This window comes from Nomascus leucogenys, chromosome 10 (genome assembly GCF_006542625.1).
Source record: "Nomascus leucogenys isolate Asia chromosome 10, Asia_NLE_v1, whole genome shotgun sequence".
Taxonomy (NCBI): Eukaryota; Metazoa; Chordata; class Mammalia; order Primates; family Hylobatidae; genus Nomascus; species Nomascus leucogenys.
This window is the reverse complement of record NC_044390.1, coordinates 39,013,195-39,027,887: the sequence shown is the minus strand read 5'-3', so window position 1 is coordinate 39,027,887 and position 14,693 is coordinate 39,013,195. Positions and strand designations below refer to the sequence as shown.

The 14,693-nt window shown below is 39.9% G+C and overlaps 1 protein-coding gene across 2 annotated transcripts in view; it reads left to right on the top strand.

The window, feature by feature from the left end:
- The window catches only part of IRAK3 (interleukin 1 receptor associated kinase 3), a 57,948-nt gene extending 54,734 nt beyond the window's left edge, over positions 1-3,214 (top strand). For both annotated transcript variants that reach the window (XM_030820037.1, XM_012499979.2), the window contains one exon: positions 2,245-3,214. In XM_030820037.1, the coding sequence (XP_030675897.1) occupies positions 2,245-2,721 (477 nt within the window). In that variant the 3' untranslated portion in view covers positions 2,722-3,214. The remainder of the gene's footprint in view (positions 1-2,244) is intronic.
- The last annotated feature ends 11,479 nt before the right edge of the window (positions 3,215-14,693 follow it).

Below are 14,693 nucleotides of genomic sequence, written 5' to 3'. Positions count from 1 at the left end.
GAACCAAGACCCTACAAAAAATTAAATGTAAAGACATAAATGAGCAGTTTGCAGGGAATATTTTATGCAATCTTTTTTTTTTTTTTTTTTTTTTTGAGACAGAGTCTCACTCTGTTGCCCAGGCTGGAGAGGAGTGGCACTATCTTGGCCCACTGCAACCTCCACCTCCCTAGTTCAAGTGATTCTACTGCCTCAGCTTCCCAAGTAGCTGAGATTATAGGCACGAGCCACCATGCCTGGCTAATTTTTGTATTTTTAGTAGAGGCGGGGGTTTCACATGTTGGCCAGGCTGGTCTCGAACTCCTGACCTCAAGTGATCCACCCGCCTTGGCCTCCCAAAGTGTTCAGTCTTCATTAAGAGATCTGGTTGATTATAATTGCAGCATATATTTTCCTTATCCATTTTTTAAAATTTATTAATCTATCCATAGACTTAATCACCCATTCATTTATTTGTTTATTTGCATAAATAAACAAATACTTAATTAATGCCTACTCTGTGTGTGCCAGACTTTGTGTTGGGTGCTGGGAATACATCAGTGATCAAGATGCAATGACTACCCTCAAGCTCACTGTTAAGAGGAGTCAGATCAGTAAACATAGAATGTTGGTCCAGCAAGAGAAACATAATGATAGACAGAAGGCCAGGTTACCATGGAGCATGGACTCAGAATACACACCAGCCCATGGAAGTTAAAGGAAGCTTTTTGATAGATATGACAGTTTAGCTAAGATCTGAAGAACAGGTTGGATTTAGGCAGCAGTGAGGATGGAAAGACATCCCAAGCAGAGAGAATGAACACCTGCAAAGGCTCCAAGGTGATGGAGCCCATGGTGCTAAGACCACAGATAGTTCAGCATCATGGAGGGGGAGCAGTGAGGGAAAGCCTGGAGTGGTTAAAATAGTAGAAGCTTCCATGACAGAGGGACATGAATTCCATTCTAGGAGTTTGGATTTTATCCTGAGTCTATCATAGAGCCATGCAAGGGTTTTAAACAAGGAGTTGACATGATCAGAATATAAACAGCACTGGCCTTCGAGGCAGGAGAACTGTATTCCAGGCCTGACACCACCCGTGAGAGTTGTGTGGAGCCAAGGGCTCAGGAAGCAGCTATGAGATGTATCGTGCAGGGACAGAGAATTGGAAGCCTGGAGATCTGGTGTCAAACAACAGGTCTGTACCTTACTGACTAATGATACTGCTTCCCTTTTCTGAGCTTCAGGCTTTATCATCTATAAAATGAGAATGATTAATGTTGTTTGTACAGGTTAAATGAGATAATATATCTGAAAGCACTTTGTAAATTGTAAAGCTCTCTATATGTATTTTTTTAATTACGTGTGTGTGTGTGTATATGAAGGTATGTTGTATGGTGTATTAATTACATCAAGGGTTCTCACATCTAGCTGTACATCCAAATCATCTAAAGCTTCTAACATACAGATTCCTGGACCTTCAACACCTTATTTTTTAAATGACAATCTCTATGTTGGGACCAAGGGAAATGCACTTTAAAAGAGCTCCCTAAAACTTCTGGCATTTGGTCAGGCGCAGGGGCTCACGACTGTAATCCCAGCACTTTGGGAGGCCGAGGTGGGTGGATCAGCTGAGGTCAGGAGTTTGAAACCAGCCTGGCCAACATGGTGAAACCCCATCTCTACTAAAAATACAAAAATTAGCCGGGCATGGTGGCATGTGCCTGTAATACCAGCTACTTGGGAGGCTAAGGCAGGAGGATTGCCTGAACCTGGGAGGCGTAGGTTGCAGTGAGCCTAGATTTTGCCACTGCGCTGCAGCCTGGGCAACAGAGTGAGACTCCGTCTCAAAAAAAAAAAAAAAAAAAAAAAAAGACAACAACAACAAATAACTGGCATTTAAGAATTACACGTTGGGCCCACCATTTCCTCATTCCCTTCCAATCTTCCACGTATTATGGTTGAAGTAAAAAATGTAGAGACTTGCCCAAGTTCACAAAGCTAGTTGGTGGCAAATCTGAGGCTTAAGTCAGGTCTCTTGGTATTTACTTTAGTGTAGTTTCTTTTATACCTTGTTTTAAGTCACTTAATTTACTCCTCAAAATAAAGGGGTTTAGCTAATCTTTAAGATCCCTTCTAATTCAAAATTCTATAGCTGAACTAATTTCATGAAAATGAAAGAATATTCTTTATAGGTAGAGAGATAAAGGGTAAAAGGAAAGATTATTCAAACTTAATTTAATGTCTGTTTGCTTCTTTGTTATTAGGTTCTAAATACTCTTGAAAGTACTCAAGCCAGCTTGTATTTTGCTGAAGATCCTCCCACATCACTAAAGTCCTTCAGGTGTCCTTCTCCTCTATTCCTGGAGAATGTACCAAGTATTCCAGTGGAAGATGATGAAAGCCAGAATAACAATTTACTGCCTTCTGATGAAGGCCTGAGGATAGACAGAATGACTCAGAAAACTCCTTTTGAATGCAGCCAGTCTGAGGTTATGTTTCTGAGCTTGGACAAAAAGGCAGAGAGCAAGAGAAATGAGGAAGCTTGCAACATGCCCAGTTCTTCTTGTGAAGAAAGTTGGTTCCCAAAGTATATAGTTCCATCCCAGGACTTAAGGCCCTATAAGGTAAATATGGATCCTTCTTCAGAAGCTCCAGGCCATTCTTGCAGGAGCAGGCCAGTGGATAGCAGCTGTTCCTCCAAATTTTCCTGGGATGAATATAAACAGTACAAAAAAGAATGAATTCCACCAGAAGATAAAGAAAAAAGCAAATATTGCGTAGGCACCTGAGCACAGATATGACCTTGGGAAGACATTGGCTCCATAAGCAATGCCAAGAGAATGATCAATAGTGAGTTTGGGTGATGCAGATAAACAATCTGGACAATTCCATTCCTTTTTTCCAAAACCCTCAAACAGAGTGCCTTAAAAAATTGTTTTATCAGGATAATTGCCTCATGACCAAATCCACGCTCAATTAGAGCCCTTCGAAATGCCTTAAGATCAGGGGTTCTGACTTCAGCCAAACAAAACAATCAAAACCTACCAAAAAGGGACTGGATTCTAATGTCTTCTCCATCATCCTCAGTGTGAGTCCTCAGAGCCTCCATCTGCCGAGAACATTCAGTTGGATTCCGTAGTTTGGTTTAGCTTGCTTGCAAGGCTTGTAGGAGATGTCTAATTTGTAAATGTTAATAGATACCTTTGGAAAGAATCACCTTGTTATTCTGATTGACCCCTCTTGTTTTTCAGTTAATCCCTGACTAGCCTGCTTGTCTGAAAATGAGCCAGGTTCACCCTTGGCTACAGCATGCTCTGTGTTGAAAGGGGATTTCTTTCCAAGATCTATCCTAAACTCTTAGGACAGTTTATCCTGTATTGACTATTATTACAGCTTTTTAAAAACAGACTTAGTGACCTATTATATCCTAAGGAGACTATATGAAATGTCCATCAAGTAATTTTTATTCCTGAGAAAATGGCTGGTCAAGGGCCTAGGTCAGCTTTTTGTTTAATCTACACCTTTCAACTCTGGACATTCACTCCTGCTATTTCTTGGATCTCCCTCTTTTGAAATCCTACCAATCATCAGAGCTCTACAAAACTGCCATCCTCCTGGAAGCCTCCCTAATCTCTATAACCAGAAGTACTCCCCTTATCAGTATTTCCACAGCAATTTCTTTGTATTTCTATTTTATATTTATCACTTTCTGAATTATATCAAAGCTGCTTATCTCATCTCTTTTACTAGGTTGTAAACTCCCTATATTAGTTTTCTATTGTTTTTGTAACACATTATCACAAATTTAGTTACTTAAAGTAACATTAATTATTTTGCAGTTCTGGAGGTCAGAATTCCTTAGCATTCTTTCTGGAGGCTGTCGGGGAGAACTCACTGCCTTGCCTTTTCCAGTTTCTAGAGGCCACCTGCCTTCTTTGGCTCATGGCCTCTTCCTCCATCTTCAAAGCCAGCAATGTGACATTTCGGATCTCCCTCTGTCTCTCTGTCTCACCGCATCTTCGCTACCTTCTTCCTCTCATTCTGGCCCTTCTGCATGTCTTTTATAAAGACCTTTGTGATTTCACTGGGCCCACTCAGATAAGCCAGGAAAATCTCTGTGTCTCAGATCCTTAATTTAATTACACCTGCAAAGTCCGTTTTCTCGTGTAAAGTAACATATTCACAGGTTTCTGGAATTGAGACATGGACATCTTTGGGGGGCCATTACTGTGTCTGCCATACGCCCGAGTGTGTAAGGGCCATCTCTTCAGAGCCTAACGTGTCATCCTACACAGAGCAGGTGTTTTCTTATAAATTAAGTTGAATTAAATTACCCCTATGAACCCACATAATCAATAATTCAGCTATAATAAACATTGCTGAGTAAATTAACAAAGGGAGGATAATGACTCTTTATGATGATGGATAGAAACACTGAAGAAAACCATTTTCAGAGGATTTACTGAATCTTCCTCTCCAAGGAGCTTGTAATAGAAGGGTAAACCTCTAGTTTCTTGTCCAGCAGAGGAATAGGCTCATGTCTTTTATGTTTTTGGTGAGTCAGTATGGTTGGGTTAATCGTACTCACATTAGATTCCATGTTGAAGAACAACTAATAAAAGAAGAAAGTCATCAGGAATCAGGGTGAGATTAACAGACCAAGGTCAGAAACATGGAGTTACAATTCTCCAAAAAAGTACGAAGTGAGATTAAAACCACAGTAAGTCTCAGTCTGATTGACAGGCTTTATACAGGCCCTCAGTAAGCAGTTGGGAGAACCCACGCTCACCACTGCTCTGTAGGGTACCTGGCTGCTCAGAGCTCTCTGCCCCATCTGATCACCACACATATGAAAGGGTTGGACTAAACTTCATATAACTTTTATTCCTGTGACCTGTGCTAGTTTGGCAATTCTTGATTACACATGTTAATGAAAGGAGGCAGCAAAAGTCTTTGACATTTGGTTTACATATTGCAAACCATTCTGAGGCCGATTTAGCTTATTTTAGAGTTGTAATCTGTGATTATATTGGCTGGATTGGGAAATTTAGCCTGGAATCATGTGAAGTTGCCACTAATAATTCACAAAAGAGATCATCAAGAATTGACTCTGCGTTAAAATGTTTTTCACTTAGAATATGGACCCCCACCAATACATTCAATGAAGGGTCATTAAGGAAGCTCTGATTAACAACAGGCCCATGCAATTACTCAGCACATATAATCTGTTGGTATTATGTTGATTTGAACTTGCTCAGCCGTCTTAAAGCAGGATTTCTCAAACTGTAGTGTGCATCAGAATGACTTGGAAAGCTGGTTAAAAACACGGATTGCTGGGTCCACCCAGCTTCTGATGCAATAGGTCTGGGGTTAGAAATTTTGCTTTCTAATGAGTTCCCAGGTGATGCTGATGCAAATGATGTGAAGCCTACTCTTCACATCAGTGAAAACCACTGCCTTAAGGTGCTCTTAAATTGTTATAGATTGGTAGATCCTACCTTTCCATCACTGGTATATTTTTTGAGAAAAGGATCCTTTCTTTTCATTCTATTATATTCATCCTATTACATAGGATGTTGGTTAGCACAGAGTGGGAGCTCTAGAAAGATTGTTGACCAGTGGTCTTATTGACTAGATCATCTTTCTAGAGTATGACTATTTTGCACCCCTCAAAGATGAAGTCAGATAAGCTGGAAGTGACCTGATTGACTTTGTGGTAAGCAGATGCCACTGTGGCTGGGAAGTACCAAATCTTCTGTTGAATGATTCAGTCTTCCTGACTAGATTTGCCTTCTAGTGGGTGTGTTAATAAGCGTTAGTTGATAAGAATTAAATGTTGCACCTTTCTACGGGTAATAAGAGGATACCTTTATGGTTTCATGATGTGGAGACCACGATACATAAGAAAGCAAGAATGAGTCTCCGGGTGTTCCCTCTGATCAGCAAACATGAATTCATAATTTCACTTACTCTCATTTTTGTAATGCACTGTGAGCAATCCTCCAGGCAGATCCTATTCACTAAGCTTCTTCAGGCTTTTGTCCCATTTTAGAATGCCCAAACACATGGAGAAAACATTTTGCTGTTTTTGAAAACAGGTATGGGATTTCTGACATAATCAATTTTATTGACTTCTTGAGAGTTGTAATGATCTGTGACTCACTGCATAATATTATAGTTTTATAGGGTGGCACATCACCCTGTGTAAAACAACTTTTATGACCTGAGGACTGATGAGTACAGGAAGTGAAGTTTATCATGAGTAGCGTTTATTAAGCATCTGCTAGAATCAAAGCACTGCATTAGCTACTAGGGTACGAAGTAAGACACAAACAGTTTAGTAAGGAAGACAGGGCATCTACCCAAGTCAACAGTTCAGTGACATCTGTTATTTGAACCACACACCAATGGAACCAAAGTAAATGCTGAAAGGGTGAGAAGAAGGAATAGATTACTATGCATTTTTGAGAGAGTGAAGAAGGCTTCTTGGGGAAGGTTTCTGAAAAGAGATAAGGAATTAAGAGAAATAGAAAAGAGCACTGACAAAGCACTCAGGATGGTTATTCAAGGAATTGGGGATCCACAGCAGCTGTGCACAACCATCCCTGATGCCAGAAAAATGGGGTAAGGGTGAAGGGAACTGGGTCTAGAGCTTTGCATGTTTTCTTCTGGTTAACCCTCAGAGTCACCCTGAAGGTGTGGATCCCATCTTATAGGTGAGGACACTGAGTCAGGAAACTAACTTGCTGAAATCAAGTCCTCCCAGTCCTCCCATCAGGTCCTCTCAGGTCTGGAGGAGCCAAGATTTGAACTCACATTTGTCTGACTTCAAAATCCTTGCTTTTTCTTGTGTTCCACATTGCACAATGGAGCCACTGCCAGTTCAAGCTCCTATGAAAAGGGATGGATGTGAAAAGTCATTTGTTGATTCCACAGATTTTTAGTAGGTACCATGTCTCCTGCCTTTTTCACTATCCTACTCCTCTGCTACTACTTATCTGCTACAGGCACCCACCTCTGCAGTTACTTGATATGAGTTAAATGAATCCATCCATCCAAACTTCCATTCATTGAATAAATACTTATCAATGGCTTCCTTTGTATCAAGCACTATTCTAGGAGCTGGGGCTACAGTGCAGATGGAAACCAGCAAAGCTCACTGCCCTCATGGAGCTTACCAGTGAGTGAATAAATCTCAGGGGGTTCTCCTGTCATAGGTCCTGGCTCCTCTGCCAGCTCTTCCAAATGGGTTCAGAGAGGTTTTCTCCTTGTGCTGTTGTGTAACGGATTATCCCATGGTGGCCCTCACTTTGCTGTTGTATGCACTAAGTAGTTTATGGTGTGCTTTGTGGCTGGCAATTGTGACAGATTCTATTCTTCTATTGGTATGTGGTTTCTTTGGGGCATTTGTTTGGATACTGATGGCATCTTCTGGGGGTCTGAGGCACCTACACAAACCTCAGGTCACTATCACGTGATACTGGAGTTGCCTGTTAAATTATATTTCTTCTTCCACAAAACTGCAGGTTCCCTGAGGGCAAGGTCTATGTCCTGCTCATTTTTGGATCCCTAATGGCTGGCACAGTACCTGGTGCGTAATATGGTTCAACAAATATTTGTAAAATGAATGAATCAAATAGTTCTTCAAAGCATCTTCAGAATCAAGATTGTCATCTAGATTGCACCCAAAGTTTATCTTTCTAGTATTCAGAATATAATCAATCATTGCTTAAATTATTCCATTTCACCATTCTTGAGTAAAAACTATTAATTTTAAATACTAATATCTGAGATACCTTTGAAAAGAAGGTTAGTCATTGTATGTGTTACTTATAAATTTTCTCTATGGTGTAAAATATTCCCAAACCATGTCTAAGCAATGATAAACCAGTGTTCTGGCAGGGAATAAACTGATGTTTGTTGTGTTTTGTATCTGTCTTCCTGTTCCAAATCATGTATATATACTTGATGGTCTGTGGGCTTGACTTGCAAGTATTTTCCTGGGAGGCATTTTATTCCAAAGACCTGTATTGCCTGCTAAACCTTCATTTAAGAGACTCATTATGGATGTCATCTCCATCATTACAAACTTTTCTGGTCATCTGTATATGTAAATAGCAAGATAATATTTACAGAGTTTTACATTGGCTCTTGAATTTTAAAATATTCTCATAGACAAACATTAATTGGAATGGGGAGTAAGGAGGTAGGAATTGCTTGCTTGCGGAACTGCAGGCTCATTGTTGTGTCTGGTAGGTGCTAGGTGCGTTCACACATCTCTTAAGATTTAAACAACCTATTGAGCCAGTTTCCTTTTCCTTGATCTATTAGATCAAAGAAAATGAGGCTTAAAGGAGTTGGCTCTTGCCCTAAGTCACACTGCTGATAGAATGAGAATACAAACCAAAAACACTTTATTCAAGTCCAGAAAATATCTGCCTTGAAAAAGAATAACTTAAAAATTAAAAGTATCCCCAATTTGAACATGAAAACAGCTAATAGAGATGTGTTATTTTATTTTATTATTATTAATTTTGTCCTCCCATATTGGCAAAGATTAAAGCAATTGACAAAAATGGCATTCTTGTTCACTACTGGCAGGAGTGAAAATTGGTAGAACCTTTCTAGAAGGCAATTTGGCAACATGTATCAAAAACCTAAATGTTGATACACCTTTACTCAGCAGTTTGTTTAGGAATTTATCCTAATGAATAAAAGTTGTCCAAGTCTTTAAACGTGAGCCATAAAGTATACTTCATGATGTCTATGATATTAAGACATTGGAAACAACTGAAATATCTTTCAGTAGAAGATGGATTAAATAAATTCCATGCAGTTGTCATTTAAAAATATTTAGATGTATGTTTATTGCTATGGATATATGTTCCCAAAATATTATTGAATCAAAAAGCAGACTACAGAATATACGTTTAATATGAGCTCATTTATAACATTGAATATTTTAAGATAATACATGTTTCATAGAGAGATCTTCACCAAATATTAAGGATGGTTTTTTCTGGGCTGTGGTATTTGGGTGATCTTTACATTCTTCAGACTCTTATGTATTTGAAACTTTTATAATGAACATATATCATTTTTATTAGAAAAGAATAAAGTTTTTGGAAAAAAAAAACGGTCATTGTCTACATTTCTACATTTACTTGGCTCTTTGCTTGGTTGTGCCCTCAGTGGCAACTAGCAACTAGTAATAATGCTTCTATTCCACTGTTCTTTATCATTTTTATCTTCCTACCTTAGTAACTGAAGCTACGAAATGGATTTGTCTGGTATCCCTTGAGTAACAAGTTTTGAGAAGGCATGTGACAAAGCAATGCAACAGGCAAAAACCAGATAAGCTGAAATACAGAAAAGCAGAGTACAGATCACAGTATACAACTGAGAGTGTTTTGTAATTAAATATTAGTTGATTTTGCTAAAATCTTTTTTAAATTACCCGTAAGATTTATACTTACAAATCCCTACTTCAAGGAGTTATCTACAGTTAAATAAGAAGATCTTTGTGGAGATAAATTTTCCACCACAAAGTATTCATTCTCCAGACTTGTACCCCACTATCCATTTTTAGTTTACATGAAATTTTTACCTTGCTGTAGTTTTAGTTGGAAATAAAACTTGCAATATGGCAGAGAAAATGTGACTGAATACAGTGTTTTTCTATAGCAGGTAGAGATGAACCTATGTAATGATGCTAATGGGATTCACAATGCATTAATTATAAAGGGAAATAGCAAAGTATACTCCAGGGTAAAATAGCAACTCTAATGAGTTCTGGCTGGGGGGACTATTTTGTGCACATAACTAAGTTACAAAAGTGTGTAAATATGATTTTTAAAACATACTTCCCAGGCAGATCCGGCTAAAAGATAAATGAGTGCTGTTGTTTTTTTTTTTTTTTTTTTTTTTTTTTTTTTTTTTTTTTTTTGAGACGGAGGAGTCTCACTCTGTCCCCCGGGCTGGAGTGCAGTGGCTCGATCTTGGCTCACTGCAAGCTCCGCCTCCCGGGTTCACGCCATTCTCCTGCCTCAGCCTCCCAAGTAGCTGGGACTACAGGAGCCCGCCACCATGCCCAGCTATTTTTTTTGTATATTTAGTAGAGACGAGGTTTCACTGTGTTAGCCAGAATGGTCTCGATCTCCTGACCTCGTGATGCACCTGTCTCGGCCTCCCAAAGTGCTGGGATTACAGGCGTGAGCCACCTCGCCCAGTCGAGTGCTGGTTTTTAAGAGCATAAAAGAGCCACAATTTTTTTTTATGATACCAAATTAATGTTTTGGTGCTACTTCGTGTTTTCTGGAAGGAAAATGCCAACTGATAAAACTGTGCCCTCACTGCAAAGAGTTCAGTAAAAGAGAATTTAGGAAATCTAATACATATAGTGTAAAATGGGATCATTTCTAAACAGCACATTAGAGTGAGGTTACTCTAGTGATCTTCTGAATGTTCTTGATACCATTATTCACTAATTATAATTTCATGTCATTCTGAATGTGTATAGGCTAATTATAGTGCAGTTGCTGGACCATTAAATACTGGGTCTTATGATATTTCTTTTTCTTATGATTATAACCCAGGATTTTAAAAAAGAGCTACAATGACTTCAGCCAAGGGTAAACATGAATCTATGACCTTTTATTGTTTTAATTTTGTATCTCCTAGAGGAAAATTTAAGATTCTAGCATGCTTACAAAGCCAAATATGTATGTTTATATTAACTCACTGCTGGCAGCTCTAAGGCTATTACTTGAGACAGCAGGCAGAGCAATCTCTGACATTTTCATTATGCATTTGTCTAGCAGCTTGAAGAGGGGAAATAATTCATGTGATTATGAATAGCCTATCTTGGTCATTAAAATGTATTTACCTAATAAAAAAATGATCACTGTATTTTAGAAGACATATTCTGACATGTCTCCATCTTTCTTTCTATCTCATATCCTAGCATTATCATTCCTAATTTCAAAAGCAGTTGAATGAACCAAGTAGCATCACTGCCTTCTGTTTAAAAAGTCTCATCAATTACAGTGAAACTACAACTTCATTTCACTTTAGCCTCTGTTTCCAAGGCCACACTCTAGACCCTATCATCACCTGTAACTGCTACATATCAGAAATCATAATATTTTTCCATAAACAAAAATAGTATGTTTTATGACCTCATAAAGATCCTATTATCTGATCCATCAGTGTTCTCCAAAGAAACAGTCAATAGCATATATATAGATGGGTAAGAGGAGACTTATTATGGGATTTGGCTCCCACAATTATAGAGGCTAAGAAGTTTCACAATCTGCCATCTGCACACTGAAGAGCCAGGAAACCAGTGGGGTAATTCTGTCCAAGTTGAAAGGCCTGGGAAGGGGGTATTGGGGCACTGGTTTCAGAGTCCAGAGGCCCGAGATCAAGAGCTCTGATGTCCAAGGGCAGGAGAAGATGGGTGTTCCAGCTCAAGGAGAAAAAGTGAATTCTCCCTTCCTCTGCCTTTTTGTTCTATCCGGGCCCTCAAGAGCTGGGTTGATGGCCACCTGCATGACGAGGGCTTCTTTACTCAGTGCACCAATTCAAATGCTAATCTCTTCCAGGGATGCCCTCGTGGAAACACCCTAGACCAGAAATGATGGTTTACCTACTACCCAAGTCAAGTTGACATATAAAATTAACCATCACAGTTGTTTAGGCTTCCTTCCTTGATGGCAGGCACCACACCTCCATTCCTGAAGGGTCTAAGTCCTTAGTGATCCTGCCTGTTTTGGAATGTTATGATTTTACATCAACATTCACTCCTGGTTATGGAACCATTAGCACCCAGAAGTCCCTGGATTCCAGACTTAAGCCTCCCTGCTCTCATTGTGTTCATAAATCTGATTTCCTCTTGATAACTGCAATCAATACCCAGAGGCATAGAACGACTTCTTTCTCTCTTCTTGGTTCAGTGGCATGAAGAACCCAAAATGACAGCGTCTCAACTCCCTGGTGCATAAACCCTATTGTGTCCCCATGGAATCATTTCTCACTTGAGATCCAAGACCTTTCGATTAGCAGAACTCAGAGTTGAAGAGATAGAAAGTCAAAAACAGAAAACAAAAACAAAACATGAGTGGGTACCTAGAAGTAAAAGTAAGAAGAGCCATTTCAATTTCACCCTTTGGTTGCCAGACCTCTGTATTCTGGCTGTGAATAAAAGAGCACCATGGATCGGTCTTTGGTTTAAAGCCTGCGGTCATCAAGCCTCACAGAGTGTTGGCCCCCAGCTGACAGCATAGCTGAGCTCTCAGCAGGCCATTTCAAAGCCCTATAAAGCCAACTGCTTTATGAAGTATGCAGTAAGACCGGCAGAATTCCACGGGTGAAAGCCTCGTTGTCTTATTATTTTACTTTATATTTTACTGTTTTATTTTTTATTTTTTTCAGAGACAGGGTCTCACTCTGTCACCCAGGCTAGAATGCAGTGATGTGATCTCAGCTCACTGCAACCTCTGCCTCCTTGGTTCAAGTGATCCTACCACCTTAGCCTCCTGAGTAGCTGGGACTACAGGCACATGCCACCATGCCCAGCTAACTTTTAATTTTTTTAATTTTTTACTCTTTTGCAGAGGCAGGAGTCTCACTCTGTTGCCTAGGCTGGTCTCAAACTCCTGGGCTCAAGCAATTCCCCTGCTTCGGCCTCTCAAAATGCTGAGATTACAGGGGTGAGCCACCAAGCCCAGCTGCCTCACTTATTTTACTATAAAATGAGTTCTGCATCAGAGCTGTGTTTAAAGAGATACTATAAACCCACCAACCAAGGTCCTGACAAAGGCACTGTGGGCAGGAAAGGCAAATCCATATCTAGACTAAGCATCAAATCAGGTGAGGACAAATCACTGCTCCCTCCATGCTAGAAGGGCCCACTGCAGTCAACCTGTCACCAAATAACTAGTAGGCCAGTTCCCCTGAGGAATGATGCCAAGTTAAAGGCTCAGCATTGACTTCTGCTGTTGGCAGCTCAGGCACTTGGCCGCAGTGAAAACCACATCAGACTTCAATGCAGAAAAGCCCACACATAACTTTCATCCCTGTTGCCGTGGCCACCTAATACCCCCTACACCAGACTTAATGCTTCTGGCGCTGAATCTGGAACCGAGTTGTTTTGAAAAGTATTGTCTTGTATGCCTTCGTATTTCTTATTGCTCTTGGGAGGAGTCTATGAACACAAAGCATTCAATAGGTATTATGTTGCTGGCATAAAGGATGGAAAGAAAGGCAAGGGAAATTCCAAGTAGGCTTTGGCAGAATGGAACAGCATAGAAACCACAGACCAGCATGTAAATGAGCCTGAACTGATGGAGAGCAGTTAGAAAATAGTAGAGAATAATTTGGAGAAGTAAGATCTGGTATTTCACAGAGCCCTTTGAATAAAAGGTTGAATAATTTGCACTTTATCTGAGAGGAAGGCCTTAAGCATTGTAATCAATTAAATAAAATATTGGGAATTGATAGGCACATAAAAGTAACCTTGTACACCTTTTGATGAAAGCAGATAGCCTCTCTAGAAGGCCTTTTGATGAATTCTTGTCCAGGATATGCTGGAAAAAATCCCAGGGAGAGCATCATTTTGAGAAGAGAGGAAGAAATCATTTTGCCACTTTCCTGCAGTTTCTTTCCTACTTTTGTAAGGAGGGGTGGCATGTCCTCATGGTGAGAAGGTGAAGGCCTGCCATTTCAGGGGCTGGGTTAGTACCAGAATACTGATGAGGCAGGGCCGGTGCCTAGGTAGGCTCTGAGTCTCTCTCCTGGGGATTACTTGCCCCTCACTTCCTGCTGCCTCCTCGCCTGTGTAGAAAGAGCAGGCTGGACTGGAGGGGAGGTTGTTGGAAGCCCCCATTTAGGTATGGATCCCGGCTGAGGTCATTGTTCTCCTTTATCGGCAGCGTGGTAGACTTTCTTCCGGCTCCCGTGTCTAATTCTCTTTTGCTTTGAAATCTAAGCAGGTGCATGATATGTGATTACCTTTCCCAGGTAGCCCACTGCATTAACAGCTATTTCTACCTGGCTTACAGTTCTCTCAGACTGGACTTAATCTGCTTCCACTCTCAGGCATTCAGAATAAGCCTAATTTTCTTCCTGTGTATATTCCTACAATGATTTTAAAGGGTTATTATTTCTATTTTTCTTGCATCCTGAGAAAATAGTGGGAAAAATTTTAATTCATCAGTAACCAGTAACATTTGTCATCTTAAATCCAATGTAATACCTTAAATATGCTAGATGAAAAGAATCCTCGTTTATTATGTTATTTAATTTGGGTAGGGTTCTGTTAATTTAGTCTAAGGCTGTGTAAGTGTAGATGCTTGCATGCATGCACATGTGCGTGTATGTGTGTTGAAGTCATCATTCTGTACTAGTTCTGACCTTGTGGATCTACCAAGGCCTTGGGGTCTTTTTCACATAAACTGCCAGTAACATCTCCTTCAACCTTTCGTTTTGCAATTGATTTTTATACACCAAAACAGAGCTCATACATTTTTATTGTTTTAATACTACTCAATTATTTTTAAACAATTTCATCTGCATCATAGTTCAATGCTATCTTGTTTGTTTTCACTCACTGATCCAACTCGAGTTGGATAACTCTCCATTTCCTACCACTTTCCCCTTGACCAGTCAGCTCTATCCACACTCACCTTCTCGCAGACCAAGCTTGTTCCCATCT